Here is a 24,236-nt window from a genome sequence, read left to right as displayed (position 1 = left end):
GTGAAATCCCCTTGCAGAAGCGAGCCCGTGACTGGGGGGGATGATGCGGTGTGATATGCGGAGCCTCCAGGGGCCGCGCCCATGCCTCGAGGACAGCTCCGCCTCGTGACCTCAGGACCGCAGAGTCCCGTCTCCGGGGCCTGCGCCATTCTTCAGCCTGAGGGCAGTTTTGGCCCTGGGGCCCGCAGAGGCCCCCGTGGGCATTGAGGACGGCGGTCTGCGTTGACCTGGGTCACGGCACCGTGAGGAAGCCGCGGTCCTGGTCGTCGGGTCCGTGCGGAGGGCAGTTCCTGTTCATGCGGACGTTCAGATGCTGTCTGCGGTTTCAGTTTTGCTGAACAGTTACCCGTTGTGACAGCCGTGCGAACAGAGCATAAATCATTGATCGGCGGCTCTTCCCTTCTGCCGGTAGACGTGACATTGCCCTAAAAACTCTGCGGTGCGCTTGCTGTCTCCCTGACTTGGTACTTGGACTGTCTCTGGGTTTCCGATGTCTCCGTCCGAGAGAGGATGAGGAGTGTTCTGAACCCAGCAGAGCCCTCTGGGGCTGCGACAGGGATGGCACGTGGGGTGGTCTCTGCCTCAGAGGCTCGGGTGAGCAGACGGCTGGTGGTCCTCCACCTCTGAGCATCGTGACCGTGCGGCTGACACCAACACCGGAGCTGGAAACGTGCTGCACAGGGAACAGAAGGAAAGAGAAGCTCTCATTTGGTAGAGCCGAACGCGGTCCTTGCGACGCTTTGCTGCTGAAGGCTGGAGACGTGGAAACGGTAGAGAGACCCAGGCTCAGAGTTCCCTGTTCCGCCCTCCTCCGCTCGGCGTGGGGACCGGATGGAGCGCTGCTGCGCCACGGACATGCGGTTCCTTGTCCTTGTGGTTCTGCCGGCGTCCGTGATCGTGGAAGGGAACCCCAGCGGTGGCGTGCTTCGGGCAAGCGCAGCAGTTTGGGGTGACAGACGCTGTGCGCGCGGCTTTGCCGTGTCCCCGGCGAGGGTCTTGAGGAGCCACAGGAGTGCGTCAGGGCAGCGCCGCCCTGGGGCAGTCGGCCTAATTGACTGACACTGGGTCTCATGTTGGCTGTTTTGTTAAATCCGTCCTTGTGGAACTGAGATGGTGCCCGGGGAGGGTCGTCGCTGACTCGGTGCTGTGGGAATCGGCCTGGACGGTGAATTTATGTGCCACTTGGAGGCCCAGGGAGCTGGGGAGACACTGTTCCTGGGGGTGTGCTGGGAGGTGTCTGCAGAGGAGGCTGGTGCTGGGGGTGCACAGAGGAACGGGGTGTCTCCGTCTCTGCTGGGCTGAGACACCCGCCGTCTCCCGCTCTCCCACAGCATGGCTCCGGGTTCCCGGGCCTTCGGGCTCGGGCTGAATGCCGCCACCGGCAGATGCGGGGACTTCCTGGCCTCCCGAAGCACACGGGCCCTGCCTGCGCTCATTCTGTTCCTGGCCTCCTCTGTCTCTGCTGGCTCTGTGTCTGGAGAACGCTGGCTGATGGAGGACCCGACACTTACCCACATGCCGCCAACGGGCAGCGTGGCTCCTGTGGCCCAGACCGAGTCACGAAGAACCACAAGACACCATGCTCTGAGATCCACGCCAGCCAGTGGGACCCGCGGACGTAGTTCTCTTTATGTCTGTCTGGGGGGCACTGGGACAACCCAGGTGGCCGTGTGGTTCCACAAGATGAATCCGTGTTGACAGAGACAAGGTGCGATCAAGACGTAGACGTCCAGGTTCATAGTCCTCCCGTGGGCAGGTTTGACCTGTCCTTGACGTGGTTCCTAATTAGAGGTCTCAGTCACTTCTAACGGAGGCCGGTGTTCGGATAAGAGGTAGAAGATCGAGCGGTCGAGAAGAGGCAGTTAGGGACCGGTCCTTGGAGCACAGGCTTGGGAAGCATGAGGCACCGTGTGCCTGATGTGGGCGGGTGACCTCACACCTTCGAAGGTCAGTTTCTGATGATAAGAGCATCCGCCTGTGTCTACCTCGAGGGACCTAATAGAGTCAGAAAGTATAAATCCAGTTCAGTGAACCTTTACTGAGCGTCTGGGGACTACACGCAGGGCAGCTGTCCTTCCGAGGACACACAGGGAACTCCTATTCCGGGGAGGGGCCCCAGCTCCCTGCACCCCAACGGGGCCCTTACCTGCCCTGAGACCCCGGGACTCTCCCCTCCCATCCTCAATCCCATCTGCGTCTGTTTCTGGGGACGATGTGCCCGCGGTGCTGCTCCCTCCACACACACCCCTCCTTTGGTCCCAGCGTCGTCCCCCCGTGTCCGCCCTGTGCCCGCCTGCTCCCCCAGTGGGGGGCACGGCGGCCCTTCTGCTATGCGCGTGTGCTGAGCGGCATCTCCGCAGACTGCGTGGGCTCACGGCTCGGTCCTGCTTCCTGTGTCTCTGTGATGTGGGGACACAGGGAGCACCAGCCTCACGGTGGTGGGGGTCACATGAGTGACCGGCATGACGGGCGCACTGTTACTTACCACTTCTGTCCCTCTGTCCACCTGCGGGCTTCACGACACGGGGGATCTGTGCCGCTGACCTTCGAGCAGTGCGCGGGTTGGGGCACGGACCCTGAGCACTCAGTCTGCGTGCAACACAGCCCACTGTTGACCAGAAGCCGGACGAACAGCACATGTCTGTGTGTTGTCTGTATGTTCTGCTTTCTCACAGTAAAGCAAACTAGAAACGGTGTCGTTTCTCACGTTCACGAGTACCGTAGACAGTTCGTGTGTAAGTGTGCCCTGCAGCCCATGCCTGGTGCTGTCCACGGACCCACATACCGGGCCTCTCGCTCCTGCCTGCTCCCTCCGGCTTGGCACTGCCCCGGTACACCAGCTGCCTCCGAAAGTGCCTGTCGTGAGGGCTGCCGTGTGCCTCCGAGTGCTGGCGTGGGAGCCCCGGACCCGTGTCGGCGAGGTGGAGCGCTCAGTGGGGCCACGGGCATGGTGGACTCACCTGCGGCGACCACAGGTCACCATGATTCGGTGTGTGTTCGCAGCATAATTCCCTTGTGTGAAAAGTGGGGTTTCCGAGGTGCGTGCAGACTCTGGGGTGCCAGGAAAGTGCCGGGAAGAAACGTGCAGAGCCAGCAGGCTGTGGGGATGACCGGGGGCCCAGGACGCAGGCCTCAGGGCCTGGGTCTGGGCCTGGAGAGTCCCCTGGACGCCCATGACCCACGCTCCTGGTCAGGGCCCCGACCCCCGGACAGACACGGAGATGCTTGCGCACATACACGATTGCGCTGACTTTGTGGGCTGTGCTAACAGAGCCCCAGGACGTGGGGCATGACATTTATTGCTGGTGCGTCTGGACCGGGAGCCGCCGTGTGGGCCCCAGGGGAGGCGCTGGACCAGGCTGTCCCAGCTCCCGTGCAGACGGCACTCCGTGGCCTTCCACGGCCTGTCCCACCTTTGCTGTCACCTGGCCTTTTTCCCTGGGGGTCTCTGGCCTCTTCCCTAATAAGGATGCCTGCCACGTAGTGAACCGTGGATTTAAATACACAGTGATTGCATCTCAAGGTGCACATTCTGAGAGTCCAGGTGCACATACATTTGGAGGACACTCTCCTTGCACCGGGGGGTGAAGGTGACAGAACCCCAGAGTGAGGCCCCTGATGCTTCAGTAAGCGGGGCAGGCAGCCCTCTGTCCATCTGCGAGGGCTCTGCCAGCTCTGGGCCTCGGCCTCCATAAGCCCCTGAGGTCAGGCCCCGTGCTGTGCCCTGAGGTATCCCCACATGTCCTGAGGCAGACTCCAGCGGGTTCACTCCCTGGGGGTTCGCTTGTATTGGGAAGGAGAGTCAGAGTCCCGATCTCTTTGGATGGTCCTGCTCGGCCTCGTGGACTGGGTGTGGATTCCAGCCCACAGAACCCCTGTGTTCCGCGATCCTCAGCATTGCCTCCCGGGGACACGGGTGAACCCACTGCAGGCTCGCCCTGTCTCCTTCACTGCAGAGCTTGGTTGGGAATTGGACAGAAACCCCCGACCCCCCAGCGCATGCACGGCTGACCCACAGAACACATTTTGCAGTACATGCTGGTATAACGTAGTAAACCGAGGTCTTCTTTCACTCATCAGTCTTCTTCGTGGTGACCAGCGCAGTGGAAACCGTGTCTTCTCTGAGTGACCCACTCAGGTCTCTGGAGGAGCGCAGGTAGAATTTTGGAAGATTTTATTATGAAATCTGCCTGGATGCCTCCCTTACTATCTCCACGTGGAGACTCCGCTTCGGGCATCTTCCTTTGCACTGGATTCTTGCCATCCGCTTTCTTCGTGGGCACACATGATGACGAAGCCAAAGGTGTTTATAAATAGTCTCAGCTCAGGGGCGATTCCAGGCGTTCCCTTAAAGACAGCTGCTCGGCTGGACGGCACCCCGGCTGTAGGGACATCATCTCTGTTCGTGGGTCCAGGAGGGATCTCAGCCTTCCCGGACACCCCCTCTCCGGGCTGTGACCCCGCCTCCAACTGGAGGTTCTGAGGGTGAGGTGTGTCCAGGCAGGACGCCGGCCCGGGGCCTTAAAGAGCACCAGCCGCGAGGCCCAGAGCCTCACCGCAGCAGAGAACGTCCGGTTCCTCTCTGTCCGGGGCTGTCATGGAGGCCAGCGGAGGGGTCGCGTGTCGGGTGCCCGCGCGACCCTCCCATGCTGACCCCTCCGCTCCCTGCTGGAGCTGGCACTGTCCCCGGGGGGAGGTGTCTGGAGGCCCCATGAGCCATTCGAGGGGAGGGCTTTCCTCTCCTCTCCTGCTGCAACTTTTGAGATGCCGGGGAGCGCTCGGCATCAGGAGTAGAAGCTGCCTGGCGGACGGGCCTCTGAACGCCACGCACACTCACGTTTATGAAGACCCGTGTCGCCCGAGCAGTGACGCTCCCCAGGAAGTTGTCCATGTATGGCTATTAGAACAAATGATATCATCACGATAGGTGGCTCCTGTCTAAATAGGGATCATTTGTGAAATGAGATTATAGACATTTATCTGAACAAACGGGCGGTAGCAGCACCTGCTTTCTGTAATTGGTGTCCTGGGGGACGGCAGTGCACGGAATTAAGGCATCCATCTCCACGGCTAATTCCATTATGAGGAGAGAGCCTCCGCTCCCACTCTGTGCCAGGCGGCCCCCACGTCCACACGGAGTGCACTCCAGATCCGTGTTTTCCGTTATGCTTGAATATATGGGACATGCATCGCAAGCCTAAGCTTCCGTGCTGCAGTGCACTTGTCTGGCTCGGCTCGTGGCCGGCCAGCCCGGGCTGTGACTGGCCAGCTCCTGGGGCAGCGGTCTCGGACCTCTCTCCGAGCGCTCATCTCCCCGTTCGCCGAGGAGCCGCCTGCTCTTTGCATTTGGATGCTGCCGGCAGAGAAGCAGGACTCCCGCCTCGGTAAGTCCAGGATGACTCATTCCTGACTTTCCCTGGCTCGGTGCGTGCTTGCACGGATGTGGGGCAGCAGGTAGGCAGACAGCGGTGGTCAGCCCCCGACCGGTTCACCTCCGGGAGCAGCTTGCCTCTCCGTACTTTGCACCGTGGGTTTCGCTGCCCTCCCTCCGAGCCACGGGCTGCACCGCCTTTGTAAGTCCAGTACCCGTCTCTCGGCAGACACTGTGGCGGCAGCCGGGGACAGAGTCACTGCCATCCCGGGGGCATCTGGACTGCCATGGAGGATTTGGGGTCAGTCTCCCCTAGCAGTCCACAGCTCCGCCGCTGTCATTCTGCGAGCACGAGCTCAGTCTCCTGCTAACCATTATTCCGATCATGACCGAATACCAGAGCAGTTTGTAATGCTGGAACTATTCTGGTCGCCCCCATTTATTACAGCAAAGACGCAGCGCGTCCCTGTGGGGATGAGTAAACCAGGGACCTGCAGCTATTAAAGCCCGTGTTTTCACATGCAAGCCGGGGGGAGAGGGAAGCCTGTGGAGACAGCTTCCTTTGTAATGCCGATTGCAGGGAGATTCAGTGCCGCTTCTCAGCGGCATTGGAGGGGCTGAAAGGAAAGGAGAAAGCTTTTGGCGAGCTGCTAGGCAGCTGCCCTGTGTGCCATGAAAACCGAAACCACCTCAGGGGCAGGAGACTCCAGCATTCAGTGCGGGGCAAGTCGCTGTCCTCGGCTCCATCGGGGGTGACCGCGCTGCAGGGAATTGCTGAGGTCTTCCATGAGGCTCTAGAGCACACGTTCTGGTGGGGGGTCCCCGGGGACCCTGGGGCCTCCAGCTCTGACCCCCATAGGGGCCTTACCGGAGGGAACTTTGTAGCCAGAGATGAGGTGCATTGAACTGGGAGCACGAGCCGTTCCTCAGGGTGCTGCTTCTCATGCTTCTTGTCTTGCTTTGCTGGCATTTTTTTTTTTTTTAATTTGCTTTACCTTGTGCAAAAACGTGCATGCCTCTAAATAGCAGTAGCTATCCCCTTTCTAATGAAAGAGAATGTCAATAAAGGGGTTTTATTATTAACTCAGGCATCTAGGTAGTAGCTGGTTTTAAAAGTTCCTGTTATAAATGAGCAAGACGCCTTAGATGTGGGTGTTCTATGTATCCACCAGGATGTTATTGGTTTGCCCGTATGTAGGCGAATATTGACTGTTTCATTCATAATTCTGTGCCCAAAGCTCAGCTGCGTCCCCACAGACCGGCTTAGCGTTACAGTGGAATATTTTGTGGCCTTCAATTTGTTCAGAAAATAGAACAAGTCAGTGGGACTTTCCTGGTTTTTGTGACTCACGCTGTACTTAGCAACAGGTGCTTGCCCAGGACCACTCATCATGAATGCCGTTCCCTACGTGGGGGTTTCATACGCAGGGTGGCATGCTCCCCCAGACATGGCCAGGCGTGGGGCCCGCCCCGGGGTCTCCCTGAGAGAGCCCACGCGTGTGGGGAGGTCTCAGTCAGGGGAGAGTGGGCGCCTGCCCGGGTGGGAGGCGACTGTCCAGCCAGCCTCGTTCTCTTCCATCCGCAGCACCGAATCCAAGAACTGTTTGCAAGCAGTGAATCCTGCATTTTTAAAACAACTTCCTGGATTTTATTTATGGCTAAAGCCAAAGTGAATAACCTGAAAATAAGCGGTCTAGCAGTGTTCAAATTGGAAACCTGTCACTGCAAGACGGACACACAGTTCTGTAGGGGTGACAACATCAGATCTTTCCCGGTCAGACCGGGATGCTGCGTGAGAATCTGGTGCATCTGGCAGATGGGCTTTAGTTGTTCACGCTCATTTTACTAAACCAGCATTAATAACGTCCAAGCATTTTTTTGTTTTCTCAAGCAATATCATTTTTATTTAAACGCTAATGTGGTAGCTTTCTTTTTCTTAAATGAGTGAGTCTTTACATGCATGGATTTTACTGCCATTCTCCAAAAAATATAGTGTCGATGCAGCCTGAATGGGAACTCTCAGTATGCTCCACACATGGAAATTGAGGTCTGCCAATTATGGAGACAATTCTACGAGAGCATTTCCTCTCTCCTGTTGGTCTCTCTGTGCTGCAGTGGCACGGAGCTTATTAGGAGGAATAAAATGACCATGCACACACACACACACACACACACACACACAGCGGATGCAGAGACTCCACCTACGGGGCAGAGTAGGGTGAGTGCCCGGGGGAGGGGAGAGCATGCATCACAGGAGGGGCACAGAAAGAAGTTCTAAAGGGTGCTGTGCATTTACAGTTTCCTTGGTGTGTGGGTCTTGAGATAAAACCAGACACCTCCACACAGTGTGCGTTTCTGACCCAGTGTACAACATGTTCAGGGTATTTCTGAATAAATACACCTCCACACACTAATTGGGGCTTCCTTTATTCACCCTCTGCATTTAAAATACAAAGTTACTCATCTCCCAGCATCTGTGCACCTACCCAGCATTCACCAAGGCTTGTGTTTGAAACTCTGACTCAGTAAGTTATTTTCAAAGATCCAGCAGTTGCCAGAAATTTGATCATGGGGTCATTATCTTATTCATGATTATTTCAAGATAATAACTGGTAGTAAAATTAGCATTCTTCATCTGACTAGCATCAGGGAAAAAAAGTCAACATTTCTATTTAGAGGCAAGTTATTGTGAAATGGCCTTCTTGTCCACGTAGATTTGTCGCATTCAACAGGGATCAGAAGCGACATATTTTGGCAGGAATCTTGTGTTTCTGTCATTTATTGGACTGCACGGAGCATTTTGCCTCTGAGTTTGGTGGGAGGGGAGCAGAGCTCCTGAAGGTCGCGGTTCTGGGCCCGGAAGACGCTCATCTCACTGATGACGACCTGGAGCAGGTGCAAATGCCTTTGTCTGCTCATGGGATCATGGGAAGACTTTGTGTCTGCCTTCTCTTCATCCGATGGCCTCATAGACACTCACGGGCACTTTGCAGGTTCGTCCTATCCCTTGGTCTCCATTCTGGCTCCCCATGTAAGGCTGCGATTGTTGGAGAGCGAGTCTTAGCGTCCGAGTTCCTGAGCACGTCTGTGGGTTCTGCGTCTACAGTGTGGGCTCCGAGTGTCCCCGGGGAACCCTTCAGAGTTCTGTGCTTTTGCAGATCGTCAGCCGTCCTCCCGGCCAGTCAGAGTGGAGGGTGGCACCTTGCAGGGTTCGTTCCTGAGACCCCCAGAAGGAGGGCTCCCACGGTGTGTCGTGTGCAGGTGGTGTTCGTGATGCCTTGGTCGCTCAGAGCCCGATCTGTTCATTGACTCCCGCTGAGGATCGAGTGGAGAAGGACACGCACCCCACCTGTGCTCCTCCCCGTCTCTAGGCTGCGCGTGCGGGGTGCCCACGGCCAGGAGGGCTGCACCCCAGCTGGCTTGGGGTAGCTGCCCTCTGCAGCAGCAGGAGGGGAGGAAGGCCACTGTCCCCGACGGGTCCTGCTGGGCCGTGTGAGCCCTGACCCCACCTGCCACATGCGCTGTGCTCTTCTCAGGCAACCTGTGAACCGTGCACCCATCCCTTGCCTCGCCCGCACTAGCGTCTGGGCCGTGAGCTCTGTGGCACCGTCACGTCTGTGTCCTGCCCCATGCCGGCATCACACTGTGAGATCACCCAGGTGGCCACAGCGGGCGGATGGCTGTGGCGCGGCCCCTCTGTCACGCTTCTGGGTGTCCTGCCTGCAGATCTTGATCCAGGCCGCCCAGGCACTGGGGGCTGAGGGGGGGACGCCGGCGGAGTGCGCGGCTGCAGAGCCCAGCTCCGTCCCTTCAGTTTGGGATTTCTGGTAAATTGGGCTCCTTGGTTGTCACAGGTGAGAGCCTCTGGCAGGGAGGTACCTGCTGTGCGGCGTCCCTCCTCGGGGCGCTGCCTCTCATGGACAGGGCAGTGGGCCCACGCGTGCTGTGCCGTCCCCAGTGCGTTGTGCAGATGAGAAAGCGGGACTTCTGTCTCCGGACCGCGTGCTGGCTCACCCCGCTCCTCGACAGAGCCCTGGCCGCGTGGCAAGGGCGAGAGGCGAGCGTGGGCAGACAGGTGGGCAGAAGGCACGAATGCAGAGCAGGGTGTGCGGGGACCCTGCTCGGGCCACAGCTGCCCACAGCCCCGTCCCCAGGGCGCTGGCCTCCCACTCACCATCCGCACCCTCTTCCCACCCCGAGCTTGTCTTTCAAGACGATGGCTCCAAGAAGGAGGGTCCTGGAGCAGAACACGGTCCGTTCTCTCAGCCTCTGCAGCCCCCGTAGGAGCCGAGGACTGGGAGTTCTGTAACGTTGACTCCCTGGTTTCTGGAGAGAATGACGGGATCGACACGCTGGGGAGACACGGAACTCTATTCTCCTCCCCCCTCTCCTCTACCATGGGCCTGTTTTTGTTAGAAACAGCACTGTTCAGGCACAGTGATAGGTGGTATTTGGAGCATTACGTGTAAGAGGTTTCCACAGGCTGTAAGGACAATAAACACACCGCCAGCTCTCCAAGCGTTGGTGCTTGATTACTGACACGTGCTGCCCTAACACGGCACACGACACTGTCTGTGGTTTTCACGCAGGACTGAGCGGAGCCAGGACGTGCGTTCAGGGAGGAGGTGGCCTGGGGCGGGCAGCCTCTCTGCCAGACGGACCCCCACACGCACACATGCGCACGGATGCACAAACATGCAGAGACACACATAGACGTGCACACGGACACACAAACATGCAGAGACACACAGACACGCACACGGACACACAAACATGCAGAGACACACAGACATACACACGGACACATGAACATGCAGAGACACACACAGACACGCACACGGATGCACTCACAGACAGACACACACACGGACACACGAACATGCAGAGACACACAGACACACACACGGATGCACTCACAGACAGACACACAAACATGTGAGAGACACACACAGACACATGGACACACGAACATGCAGAAACACATGCACACGGACACACAGACACGGACACACAAACATGCAGAGACACACACAGACATGCACATAGATGCACTCACAGACACACACAGACACAGACACACAAACATGCAGAGACACACAGACATGCACACGGACGTACTCACAGACAGACACACAAACATGTGAGAGACACACGGACACACAAACATGTGAGAGACACACACAGACACATGGATGCAAAAACATGCAGAGACACACGCAGACATGCACACGGATGCACTCACAGACAGACAAACATGCAGAGACACATGCACACGGACACACAGACAGACACGGACACACAAACATGCAGAGGCACACAGACATGCACACGGATGCACTCACAGACACACACAGACATGGACACACAAACATGCAGAGACACACAGACGTGCACACGGATGCACTCACAGACACAAAAACATGTGAGAGACACGGGCACACAAACATGTGAGAGACACACACAGACACACGCAAAACATGCAGAGACACACACACGGATGCACTCATAGACACAGACACACACACAAACACGCAGAGACACACACAGACACGCACACGGACACACAGACACGCACACGGACACACAGACAGACACAGACAGACACACACACTCACACACTCACACCCACACAGTTGTAACCACCGGAGGGAAGCAAGGGTTTCAGGTCAAAGTACAATAAGCACACAGTGAGTTTTACAAACGCTTTCTTCCTGTGCTTGGAATATCTTCCTGATACTGTGCATCTTCCCGTGTTCTTCGCAAACCAGGAAGCTACGTCCTGAGATCACTTCGGGATACGCTGAGCTGGTTCTGGGACTTCTGTGACTTGGCTCTGCATCTCAGCTGATTTGTAGACAGGCGCAGTCCTTCCCTGGGCCTTCCGGGCGGCTTGTTCCCTCGCTTTGGGGGAGGACGGGGTGTCAGGGCTCGTGGGGACAGAGCCTGCTTTCTCCTTCCTCCTCTGCTGGTGGTAGATTATGGGGAAGAGAGACGACACGGCAGAAATGAGCCTGTAAACCGAGACGTCCCGGCAGTAGAGGGCCTGGCAGGCCCCGGGGCCCCGAGAGTGCCGCGGTGCGCGGAGGCGTGTGGATGTCCCCAGCGGTGTCAGGAGAGACTCCTCCTGGGCCGTGCACTGCTGGCGAGCACCCTGGAAATCTGCAGTGTAGATGTGGCTTTGGGGCACGGGGACCACTCTGCAGCTCCCGACGGGCCAGGATGGGTGGTCCGTGTGCCAAGAGCCAGGACCCACTGGGCAGGATTGAACTGCGCTGGCCTGGCACCAAGAGGTACCACGGGCTCCCCTTTCCGATTTGGCCGATATTCAGAGGGGTGCCTTTAAAATCAGAACCCTTTAGCAGAGAGGGCCTGGCAGCTGGGACTGAAGGTCGGGATGTCTTTCACGTAATGAGCTTCGCTGTGGGCCTGAGAGCAAGGCACAGCGCCTTTCCCTGGGTGCTGTGGGCTGGCCTTGCGTGGCCTGGGTTTCCCGCTTTCCGTGGCCCGGCTGCAGAGCGGAGGTGGGGAGGGTGATGAGCGGTGGTCTGCCGTTCAGCTTTCGTGTGATTCCTCAGCTGTGTCCTTGTGGAGCAGGCCAGCATTAAGCTGGATCCACCCATCGCCTTTTCCTAGAGGGTGGGAGAAGTAACCACTACGTTGCTCGAAGCCTGAAGAAATCTAACACAAATAACCACTTCTGCTCGCTGCACCGCTCTTGATCTTCATGGGCAGCTTATCTGGTGACACCCCTTCCTCTGGAAGTGGGGGGCCTGTCACGGCTGCTCGGACCCACTTGCAGCTGCTCCCAGAGGCTGCAGGGCATCGCTCAGGCTGAGTGCAGTGGGCCCGGGATCCGATTCAGCGAAACGTTTGCAGAACCTCTCCAGACACTCTTCCCCGTTCCGTTCTTCCCGCAAATAGAGCCACACGCCTCCCGTTCTGTCCTCACTACGCCTTGCTTCCCATTTCCTTTATCCCACTTCCTTCCTACCGATTCCAGTTGTAAGTGTCGTCCTTCTTTAGCACATCTGTGAATACCGTCCAGCTTGCTAGGACAGCGTGGGGCACCCGGCTTCGGTGTGTGCGTGCGTGTGTTTTCCTTATTCACCTTCCATATCTGTGCATATAGCAGCGCAACGAATATCCTTACCCACCCACTTACTTAGCCAAGGAAGGGATTCTCCAAAGAAGCAGGGTGTTTTTCTTTTCTTTTCTTTTTTTAAAGGTTTTATTTATTTGAGAGGGAGAGAAAGAGGGAACACAAGCAGGGGGAGTGGCAGAGGGAGAAGCAGGCTTCCTGCTGAGCAGGGAGCCCGATGCGGGGCTCAATCCCAGGACCCCGGGATCATGACCTGAGCCGAAGGCAGACACTTCACTGACTGAGCCACCCAGATGCCCCGCAGGGTGCTCTTCTGATGTGGTTCCAGAAGCCCAGTGAGGCGACAGGCACATGGCACACGGACTCGGCGCAGACCCAGTGGGGAGGTGCAGGACACCCATCCATCTGTGCTGCGTGGGTGCTCGTGGCAGGAGGGGCTGCTGCAAGCCACACAGGTCAGGGGCTGGGTCCTGAGGCACCGTCGCTGCCGTCCAGGTCCCGGGTGCCCAGACTGAAGAACAGTCTGTGATGGGCGGGGGCGGGGGCGGGGTGATGCACGTACGTCCTCTTGCTCCCTCCTCTCCCTTCCCTGGAGGAGCCTTGCAGGTGTGGTGACCCCGTGGAGAGGAAACAGCTCTCTGTCCCTCAGTCTCCATCCATGTAATTGCTAAGTCTTCGTTGCCGTGAGCATCCCACGCAAATTCGCCAAGTGTCCACCTGACGTACCGAAATCACTGTGTGTGTGTCCTCAAATGTAGGAACGTTCTTCAGAGCTGAGCTCCAGAGTCCTCATTAATACTACTCGTGGGACTGGGACGTCTGCTCTGCTCCCTGCAGAGCTTCCCGAGGAAGCCGGGCACCTGGTATGTGCTGAGCAGATGCGTGATGTCACTTCACCTTGCCCTCCTTCTAGTAACATCTCACATCCAACAAATATTCTAACCCTCATGGCATCTTGGAGAAGCGGGATTCTCACTAAAAGGGCACGAGAACACATACACTGTTCACACCAGCAGGTTCCATCGAGGGCAAAGAATCGTGGCTTCTCACCTCCCACACGGAGGGTGACTGACGTGCGCAAGGTGCGTGCTGGAAATGAAGGAGAACCCGTGTGCTTCTTGGCCGTGGGAAGTACAGAAGCCGTGTGCATGCCTGCGAATGGTGTGCTGTCTGGGAGGTATTCTCTGCTGATGGAGTTGTGATGATTTCCAAGGGAATGTGCTGTTGCAGTATTAATTTAATTAGGGAGTCTCTGTGTGACACGTTAGGATTTTTAATCCTATTCCACTACTTACCACTCTCCTCTTGTACCTCAGAGCTCATATCATCAGGATCGTCATCACGAAAGACACTTCACCTAAGGAGGAAAACGTCCACAGTTGAAGCCAATCACAAAGCTATTATTTTGTATTAAGTAAGACAATATCCAGTTTCAAGGTGGGTTTTCAACCTTCTAAAACAGTTCTTGAACAGAAACCCTAGAAAAATATCTGAGATCATTTTTCTCTCCTGCATTTGGGGTATATCAATTCACAGTCCCTTTTTAAAGTTACCATAAATTTTGAAATATTTAAAAGCCATAATGGATATTGAAAAAAAATAGCCAAATCACTTGCCTTATTGAATTGTGTGGAATTGTACAGTTTTGTAGGTAATGCAATAAAAAAATCATCCTTTTACAGGGTATTTCTCTGTAAGGACCACGGAGGTTATGAGACCTCTGTTTATAGAAATTACTAGGATAAAGATATTTTTGTGCTAGTGTTAAAATACATAGATCTGGGGGTGCCTGGGTGGCTCAGTCATTAAGTGTCTGCCTTCAGCTCAGGTCATGATCCCAGGGTCCTGGGATCGAGCCCCGCATCGGGCTCCCTGCTTGGCGGGAAGCCTGCTTCTCCCTCTCCCACTCCCCCTGCCTGTGTTCCCTCTCTCGCTGCCTCTCTCTCTGTCAAATAAATAAATAAAATCTTTAAAAAAAAAAAAACAAAACATCGATCTGGATGTGTGACTGAAGGAAGAGTAAAGACCAGCTTCTGTGCTCAGAATTTAAGAGAATGACACCCTGACCCCAAGTTAGTACCATGAGTTCTTTCTCTCACTGTCCAGAGGATCTTTTTGTTTGCTGTCTCCCCCACAAACAGCTTTTGTGTCTTATTTCCATGAAGGGAATGGTAGGACCTGGGCTGGGTGTGTGGAGAACGTGGCTGGCATGCTAGGCGAGGCCACTGTGCAGTTTGTAGACCCCAGACCTCCAAATTCTCTGGGTGAGTGGCTCCCACAGTTTGTGGACGTGGGCTCAGTGCACAGCGTTACAACTCCCCAGAACCACCACTGTTTCCCGAGACCCTTTCCCTTCTCTGCACATGGGACGTCTTCTCCTTCTGCCACACCCAGTTCTGATGTTTTCCACACACCTACGCTTCAGGGGGAAACAGAACACACCAGAGGCATACTTAGGATTTACCGTCACAAACGGTGTGCAGTGCGGGATTGTTGGGGTCACAGTGTGGCCACTGTTTGCCTGCGATCTGCCTACTGAACTTCAGAAACGTGGGGTGGTAGTGCGGTGGATGCGACCCCCCCAGGCAGGCCAGCCCGCGGTTCCTGGCCCCATGTCCGTCTGCCTTGGCCCTCTTACCGAGAGGAAGCCCGGATGGGTATGTGCTCCCGACTCCACTTGCTGGGAGGAGCAGCTGTGCAGAGCGGCTTATTGGATGTGCTGGTGACTCCAGTGGGATTCGGGCAACAGGCGTCCAGCTTTTGGGGAAGGAGGGAGGTTCCCAGCATCTGTCTTTCTAGTAGTCAGATGATTGAGGCATGGGGTGCGTTGTGACATGTCATCTGGTTTATTCCTTGGGATTATGTTAACTCAGTACAGTTGCACCCGAGAAAAATCAATGCCCTTTAGCACAGGGACCACAGCCTTCAGTGGACTGTTGGGTGGTCACTGGGATCCTGCGTGGACGCAGAACGGCAAGTCGCACTTGACAGCATGCGATGCTCAGGAGCTGTCCCTGCAGCTGGGCCTCGGGGACCGCAGAGGCCAAGCACATCTGGTTGTCTGTGTCGGTGAGCACCTGGCATCCGCTGCCTCCCCCCACGATGCCCTCACACCCGAACCACATCATTCCTTTAGGACAAGACCCAGGGTGTAGCCCGGGCTGGTTTCTGCAAAGGCCATGTGTCCTGGCGGGCATGGCAAAGAGACGAGACTCTTTTTCCAGTGAGTGGCCTGTGCACAGCATGGGGGTTGGGAGGATTTCCAGCCTTGTTCATCGGTCAGGTCGCTTTTAAAGAATGGCCATTTTGGCTGGGTGTGCGTGGGAGGGGAGACGCCAGTCGGAGGTTGGTGGAGCCGGTGCGTGTGGGGCCATGGCTGGCCCGGGAGCCGCCGCCTGGGATGTGCGGGGGGCCGCGGGAACGATTCCAGGCGGCTTCTCCTGCGGGTTTTGCGGCGCCTGCGACCCAGCCAGGTGGTCTCCTGCCCATCCTCCTCCTGTTACGGGCTCATCTGTGGTGGGGGGAGGGTTTAAACTCCAGAAGCTCTGCACACAAGCGCAGTCAGAGGGCAGCATTAGACGTAGCCGTGCTCGTGGGCTCCGGTCCCTGCTCTTTACGCACCACCTCAGCTATCAAACACTTCGGTTTACCTGCAGTTTTATTTTGTGAGTGCTTTTCGGACGCAGCGCCTGAGCACCTGTGGAAGGCTGGTCCCTGACCCCACAGCACTCTGTGTCTGGCGCTTACGTGGGGAAGAGCCATCCTTTGTAAAGACGAGGGTCTGGGGCCGAGTCTTGAATCACGTTTGTGTGGGGGTCGTCCAGAGAAAGTGCGGTTTGAGTGCTGACCTGAAGAGTACCTCTCAAAGAGGAAGAGTGCTTCCTACAAACAGCGAAAGGGAGAAGGAGCGCTTAACAGAAGTGCTCTCTCGAAAATGTGCAAGTGGACTGGAGAGCCCAGGCTTGCTGGCCCTGTGGGGAGAGCGGCCATCTGGGCCGTCCTGGGAAGGGGAGCTTGATGCCCATGGCTCCCCCACGCCAGCAAGCCTTCCCCATCCGGGAGGGAGTGCTCCTTGTCCCGACCCAAGTACCTCTCTGCAGTTTTCACTCCTGATGCACGTTAGAAACTTTGTTGCCTCCTTCCTAGCAATTTGTAGATTTGGGGAAATGTAGCTCCTTCTCACCGTGAGCAGCCTTAACGCTTCGTGTGTTCATCTCCCAGGGCGGCCATAACAAAGCCCCACAGACCAGGGCTTGACCAACAGAAATCTCTTGTCTTAGATTCTGGAGGCTTGAAGGCCAAGATCAAGGTGTCGGCGGGGTGAGCTCCCCGTGAAGGCCGGTTCCCAGCTTCTGGGGTTTGCTGGCATCCTTGGTGTGTAGGCCCATTGCCCCACCTCTGCCTATAACTTTAGTCTGTGCTCCCCCTGTGTACATCGATGTCCAAATTTCCCCCTGCTATAAGGACACCAGTGATTGGATGGGGGCTCACCTGACTGCAGTGTGAGCTCATCTTAACTGTTAAATCTGCAAAGACCTGTTTCCAGATAAGGTCACATTCTGGGGTGCTGGGGGCTAAGACTTCACATGAATTTGGGGGGCACAGTTCTGCCCATCGCACTCAGTAAGAACTGGTCTTAGGATGGAGTCGTGATGCTGCCTCCATGGCTTTTGGGAGCTGAGTGATGGTGGTGGTGGTGGTGGGCCCCTGCTGTGGTAGCGAGCCACAGTGTGGATTCTGAGTCACTGCGATGGGACACATTTAGCAGAAGGTCTTCAGCACTTGGCTCCACTGTTTCCCAGGCTTGCAGTATCCGATACCCGTGTCCTCCCTCTCGGGCCCCCTTCCATTCCTCCGAGGGATAACCGTGACAATGACGTGGACTCAAGTGCTCACACAAGGCTCAGGAGGATGCACACTCAGGAATTTTTAACCTGACAATTGCTGGGCAGCATTAACTGGGAAATCTGTCAGAATTCCACATCTACAGAGAAGTGTCTGTTTGTGTCTTCTGCCCATTTTTTGACTTATTTGTTTTTTGGGTGTTGAGTTTGAGAAGTTCTTTATAGATCGTGGATACCAGCCCTTTATCTGTAGTGTCATTTGCAAATATCTTCCCCATTCTGTGGGTTGCCTCTTTGTTTTGTTGATTGTTTCCTTTGCTGTGCAGAAGCTTTTTATCTTGATGAAGACCCAATAGTTCATTTTTGCTTTTGTTTCACTAGCTTTTGGAGATGTATCTTGAAAGAAGTTGCTGTGGCCGATGTAAAAGAGGTTACTGCCTATGTTCTCCTCTAGGATTTTGATGGATTCCTGTCTCACATTGAGGTCTTTCATCCATTTTGAGTTTATCTTTGTGAATGGTGTTAGAGAATGGTCGAGTTTCATTCTTCTGCATGTGGCTGTCCAATTTTCCCAGCACCATTTATTGAAGAGACTGTCTTTTTTCCATTGCATGTTTTTTCCTGCTTTGTCGAAGATTATTTGACCATAGAGTTGAGAGTCCATATCTGGGTTGTCTATTCTGTTCCATTGGTCTGTATGTCTGTTTTTGTGCCAGTACCATGCTGTCTTGGTGATCACAGCTTTGTAATATAGCTTGAAATTGGGCAACGTGATGCCCCTAGCTTTGTTTTCTTTTTCAACATTTCCTTGGCAATTCGGGGTCTTTTCTGATTCCATACAAATTTTAGGATTGTTTGTTCCAGCACTTTGAAAAATGTCATTGGAATTTTGACACTTCTCTGAAGAAGACGTACAAATGGCTAACAGACACATGAAAAAATGTTCATCATCATTAGCCATCAGGGAAATCCAAATCAAAACCACACTGAGATACCACCTTACACCAGTTAGAATGGCAAAAATGGACAGGGAAAGAAACAACAAATGTTGGAGAGGTTGTGGAGAAAGGGGAACCCTCTTACACTGTTGGTGGGAACGCAAGTTGGTACAGCCACTTTGGAAAACAGTGTGGAGGTGCCTCAAAAAATTAAAAATAGAGCTACCCTATGACCCAGGAATTGCACTCCTGGGTATTTATCCCAAAGACACAGATGTAGTGAAAAGAAGGGGCACCTGCACCCCAATGTTCATAGCAGCAATGTCCGCAATAGCCAAACTGTGGAAAGAGTCGTGATGCCCTTCAACAGATGAATGGATAAAGAAGATGTGGTCCATATATACAATGGAATATTACTCAGCCATCAGAAAAGATGAATACCCAACTTTTACATCAACATGGATGGGACTGGAGAAGATTATGCTAAGTGAAATAAGTCAAGCAGAGAAAGTCAATTATCATATGGTTTCACTTATTTGTGGAACATAAGGAATAGCATGGAGGACATTAGGAGAAGGAAGGGAAAAATGAAAGGGGGGAAATCGGAGAGATGAACCATGAGAGACGATGGACTCTGATAAACAAACTGAGGGTTCTAGAGGGGAGGGGGGTGGGGGATGGGTTAGCCTGGTGATGGGTATTAAGGAGGGCACTTACTGCATGGAGCACTGGGTGTTATACGCAAACAATGAATCATGGAGCACTACATCAAAAACTAATGATGTACTGTATGGTGACTAACATAACATAATAAAATAAAATAAAAAAAAAAAAGAATTCCACATCTAAGTTTTGTACTAAAAATGGTCTCATAGAACCTTTAAGATATTTGCCCAACTGTTCGTGTGGAGAGGTTGGCCTCACACAGTGGTGACTTAGCTTCTCCATATGATCTACTAGATCAAAACGGCCTCTTCCACAAAAGGTGAGGATGGTGGGCATCCTCTTGGGTGGTTCTTCCCAGATAATGAAAATGAGCCCGTGGCTGTTTCCCCGGCTCCCCCATGCAGCAGACTCATCCACGAGTCCAGTAGCCTTCTTCTTGGCTGTTCCCCACTCCAGGGGCTGAATTTGAATCCTACTGGGTCCTTGGGCAGGTGATCTTCCATGCACCTTCTCCTGACAATTCTAGGTTCCCACCTTGCCAGCCCCCTCCGCACACTGGCTCACCAGGGATTTTCTCCTACTCCAGAACATCTGTTCCTCTAGAATAATATTAATAATGATAGTAAGGACAGCAGCTAGCATTGTTTTTTAAAATTAATAGATTGTTTTCAAGAGCAGTTTTAGGTTTATAGAAAGACTGAGCAGAAAGAGCAGGGTTTCCACCTGCCCCCCCCCCCCCCCAGTTTTCCCTGTTTTAGCATCTTGCATTGGTGTGGTACATTTTGTTACAATTGATGAAGTAACACTGATACATTATTATTGACTAAAGTCCATAGTGTACATCAGGGTCCCTCTTGGTGTTGCTCATTCCATGGGTTTTGACAAATATATGAAGACACATATCCACCATTGCAGTACCACACAGAGTAGTCTTACTGCCCTAAAAACTGTCTGTGCTCCGCCTGTTCGTCCCTCCCTCCCCCAACCCCCAAAACAACCGACAGATCTTTTTACTGCCTCCATAGTTTGCCTTTTCCAGAATGCCATAGAGTTGGAATCACACAGTGTGTAGCCTTTTCAGATTCGCTTCTTTCACTTTGTGATGTGCATTTACATTTCCTTCATCTCTTTTCATGGCTTGATAGCTCCTTTCTCTTTAGTGTTGAATAATATCCATTGTCTGGATGGACCATGGTTTATTTATACACCATTCACCTACCAAAGGACATCTTGGCCGTTTCCAGGTTTGGGCAATTATAAATAAAGCTGCTACAAACATTTGTGTCCAGGTTTTTGTGTGGACATAAGTTTTTAGCTCATTTGGGTAAATACCAAGGAGTGTAATTGCTGGATTCTGTGGTAAGAGTGTGCTTAGCTTTGCAAGCAACTACCAGGCTGTCTTCCAAAGTAGCTGTATGTATGATGTTGCTGTCTTCTCATATGCTTATTTGCCATCTGTATGCATTCTTTGGTGAGGTGTCTGTTTAGGTCTTTTGTACCATTCTGAATTGGGTTGTTTGTTTCTTGTTGAGTTTTAAGAATTCTTTGGATACCAGTCCTTCATGAGATACATGTTTTGCAAATATTTTTTTCTGAGTTTGTGACTTTTTTTTTATTCTCTCAAGTACTATTTTAATATATATGTACATATATATCATTCTAAGAAGTAGTAATGCTTTAATTTCTTCTAGATTATTGAAACTGTTTCAAAAGATCTAAAATCAGGTTAGCAGAAGTTATCAATCACCTACTGAGTAACAGATGGTGTGTTAAACACTCATTTGGCCTTTATAAGCTACTGTATTCTGTTATTTGCGATTTTATTCATATAGCTAGAATCCCCAACAAGGGTATAAGTTCTAATAGTTATGCATTTACTTTTTGAACATTTACTGACTATGAACCATGAATTTGCAATTCTCCTAGGTGATGGAGATACAGAGACAATTAAAATATGATTCATATGTTGAATGAGTTTATAATCCAGTTGGGAAGATAGTCATAGATATAAATAGCAATACACAGCAAGCAAGAAAGTGTTCCTAGCAAAGGTATAAACACAGTGCAACAGAAACATGGGACATGAAGTCAGTTTAATTTGGGTCTGAAAGATCAGTGATAGTTTCACACAGGGAGTAGCTTTCTATTGGACTTTGAAGTTCAGCTGGCCTTTTTATACCAGAATGGACAGAAGTCATTTGAAGCTGAAAGACAATGGGGAAGGTGTTCACTGCTGGATGGTGTTGTGAAGGTCCGGGAGGTGGTTAAATGACAGTTTAACAAATGAGTGGATATGCATCATCTCTCACCTCATGTTAGCGTGGGTTGGCATTATTGTTATTATTGTTCATACTGTAATATTTTTATCATTCTGATTTTGTAGAGGGATAAATGGAGGCCTTTGGGAGAGAGAGAGAGACTGGTTAAGAACATGGGTTTTGGACTTGAGTGCGTGACAATGGCCAGAGCAGGATTCAGCTTCTACACCTTATTACCATGTGGCCTTGAGCAGTTCCTTATGGCAGGCCGGCATCTGGATGTTGTAGGTGTGGATGTCCATGTTAGAGCTCTGTGTAGCTTTGTTTTCCACAAAATACTGAGCTTGCCGTTAGGCACATGGTAGGCATTTCATAAAGCCTCTCAACTATGCAAGGCAAATGCCTGATCTGAGGGAAGCCGAGCTGTCCTCCCCTGGGGCTATCTCCTTCCTCACGTGCCCTGTAAAGCTCATATGGCTGCTTTCCATGTAGGGCTCTCATGAAGGATGTGTTTAGGAGGGTGGACTAGTCATGCTTGGGAAATCGTCATCAGCTGTAGAGCACCATGCTCAGAGTGAGATAAATACTAAGGACGTAATAACTCCTTGTTTCCTATGAAATGTTAAGGCTGAAGAGAAAGGTCACGCCCACGGAGCTTTGTCCTTGGTGCTGAATGCATACTGGTTGCTTAATAAAGGTCCCTGGAAGTGGGTGCTTGTTTAGCTCACCATGCATCTGGGATCCACAGTTCCAGTGACGAATCACAGATGCTAATATTATCAAGTTTAAAAAATATAACTCCTAAGTAGCAAATTTATATTAGGTCACATCCATTTATAGAGCACTCTGAGGGATTGTCCAGTATTTTATAGTACTGGAAGTATATTGTGTTAAATATTGCTTTAAGGGAGTAATATATTGACTGGAATTCTAAATACCTAGATCTAGAATGTTTTTGAAAATGGAAAATCCGTGGATATCTTGATAGTTTAGCAATATAAAATTATATCTATATTTCTTCAATTTGTATTTATAGGTATTATGTTTGCTGTATTAAAATTTAAAATAAAACTTTGTTCAGGAGATGATTACAAAATCTAATTAAATTTGCATTACTATGTTGTTGCACTTTTTTTTCACAATTGGAATAATAAGGTTTGAACCTGCTGCATTTTTTAATGTTTGCTAGTTCTTAAAATAATTATAATGACCATATTAATAATACCGATAACATACACCTCGTAGGAATATAGATAATATTAACGTTAATCCGTGAGCACTCCTCACAGGTTCCCTCAGGCAGTAAAAACTCAGTAATCATGTTAGCCATTGTTATTTGTTATGAAATTTCTGATTCATGTTAGGATAAATAAGAAGTATTTCAAGAGAAAATTACTAATAGCGTGTTTCTTTCCTTACTGGTTCCATTCTATTCATTCATGCTTTGTTGAATATTTCCTGTGTGCAGGCTGACTACTGCACTAGGAACTTTGTAAAATTGGAAACATGGCCACATGTTCTGAAGTGGATGTCATCCACGGTGTCAAAGAGAAAAGGAATAGTGAGCAAAGATGTTCTGGTCTCTGCAAGAATGAATGGATTCCAAAGCCATCGCTGAGCTTTCCGGCCCTAATCAGGATGACAGGAAAATGCCCACTAACCTCTAGATTGTGTCAGAAGACAAACTTCCAAAAGAGTGAAAGACCGTGGGACTTCCTTCCCCTCTTGTGTGAGGGGCAGGGTGCCTGGCAGGTAGAGATGCGTCCTGCGTTGAGAGTCTTCTACATTGGATGCTGTGTGCCTTTTGCATAAACATGATCCTACTGCTTTTTATTTTAATCCTTTGGAGATAGAACTCAAGTAGTAGGTTGAAAACCATACTTGAAGTGTGTTATGTTCATAAATCAAAAACAGTTTCATGGATGTTTTGCCAAAATAAGAAAAAAATATTTTTAAACTTTTTTTTTCTTTCCATTCTTTTACTCTTTTTGGTCTTCACACTTTTACATTCTCTTTATTTTAAAAAAGTATTCCTTGCAGGAGGTGGTAATAGTATTTTCTGGATCTGGTTAAGGGTGGGAGCAGAAGTCTGGGATAGTAGTGGAGAAAATATTATATCTACAGGGCGCCTGGGTGGCTCAGTCGTTAAGCGTCTGCCTTCGGCTCAGGTCATGATCCTGGGGTCCTGGGATCGAGCCCCGCATCGGGCTCCCTGCTCAGTGGGGAGTCTGCTTCTCCCTCTCCCACTCCCCCTGCTTGTGTTCCCTATCTCGCTCTCTCTCTCTCTGTCAAATAAATAAATAAAATCTTAAAAAAAAAAGAAAATATTATATCTACATTGAGGGACCCTGTGGCTCTCGGGGGCAAGCTAATAACCTACTCACAGACAATTACACTCAGAAGAAGCACATGCCCCTGGAACACACTTGCCAAAGAATCAACATTTGGCACATGTGAAGCTCAGCACAGTGGCGGCCCCAAGCTGTGCCAGTCTGTCTCCATCCATGGGTTGTCTCCTAGAAAAAGATTCAAATGGCTTATTTAAGGACTGCTGGGTAACCAGAGGCATTCATCATGCAAGAGGACTGTACATACTCTTTTTCCTTTTTGTAAGATTTTACCTAGATTAAAAAAAAACTGGCAGGAACAAAATGCCACTTTGGGGAGATAATCAGTGGTGACTAATTTGATTTGGGAAAAGCAGAATTGAAACTAGGCAGCTCCTGGAGCCATTTAAAATGAGGGTAGGGTAGAATCAGGTGCTCTTTCCTAGTCTTCTTCATTTAGACATCTTTTAAAATAAAACTTATTTTTCAAAGGCTCTGTTAGGGGTTATGGTACATTATATTGAAATGTTAAAATATATATCAAAATTCATTAAAAAAGAAGATCTATTTTGACCACAATTGATTACTTAGTTATGAGATTTGACTGCAGGTTTACTAGTAGAAATGTAGTCAATTATAGAGTTCTCCCTTCCTCAAAGGAAGTCAGTTTTGGAGGGGAGTATGCTAAATTTTAAAAGAAAATTTCCATAAGGGTGTTGTATCGGGGACTTTG

The 24,236-nt window shown here is 51.8% G+C and overlaps 1 protein-coding gene across 11 annotated transcripts in view; it reads left to right on the top strand.

Annotated features, from left to right (window-relative positions):
* The window catches only part of DLGAP2 (DLG associated protein 2), an 844,777-nt gene that overhangs the window by 296,309 nt on the left and 524,232 nt on the right, over positions 1–24,236 (top strand). For 3 of the 11 annotated variants that reach the window (XM_078069923.1, XM_078069918.1, XM_078069916.1), the window contains exon 1: positions 4,759–5,384. The exons of 6 other annotated variants lie outside the window; for them this stretch is intronic. In XM_078069923.1, the coding sequence (XP_077926049.1) occupies positions 5,351–5,384 (34 nt within the window). In that variant the 5' untranslated portion in view covers positions 4,759–5,350. Of the gene's footprint in view, positions 1–4,757; positions 5,385–24,236 lie in introns of those variants that run through there. 2 more of the 11 variants (XM_078069922.1, XM_078069925.1) reach the window with 2 other exon arrangements.

This window comes from Halichoerus grypus, chromosome 3 (genome assembly GCF_964656455.1).
Source record: "Halichoerus grypus chromosome 3, mHalGry1.hap1.1, whole genome shotgun sequence".
NCBI classification, from domain to species: Eukaryota; Metazoa; Chordata; class Mammalia; order Carnivora; family Phocidae; genus Halichoerus; species Halichoerus grypus.
This window is presented reverse-complemented; position numbering and strand designations above follow the sequence as displayed.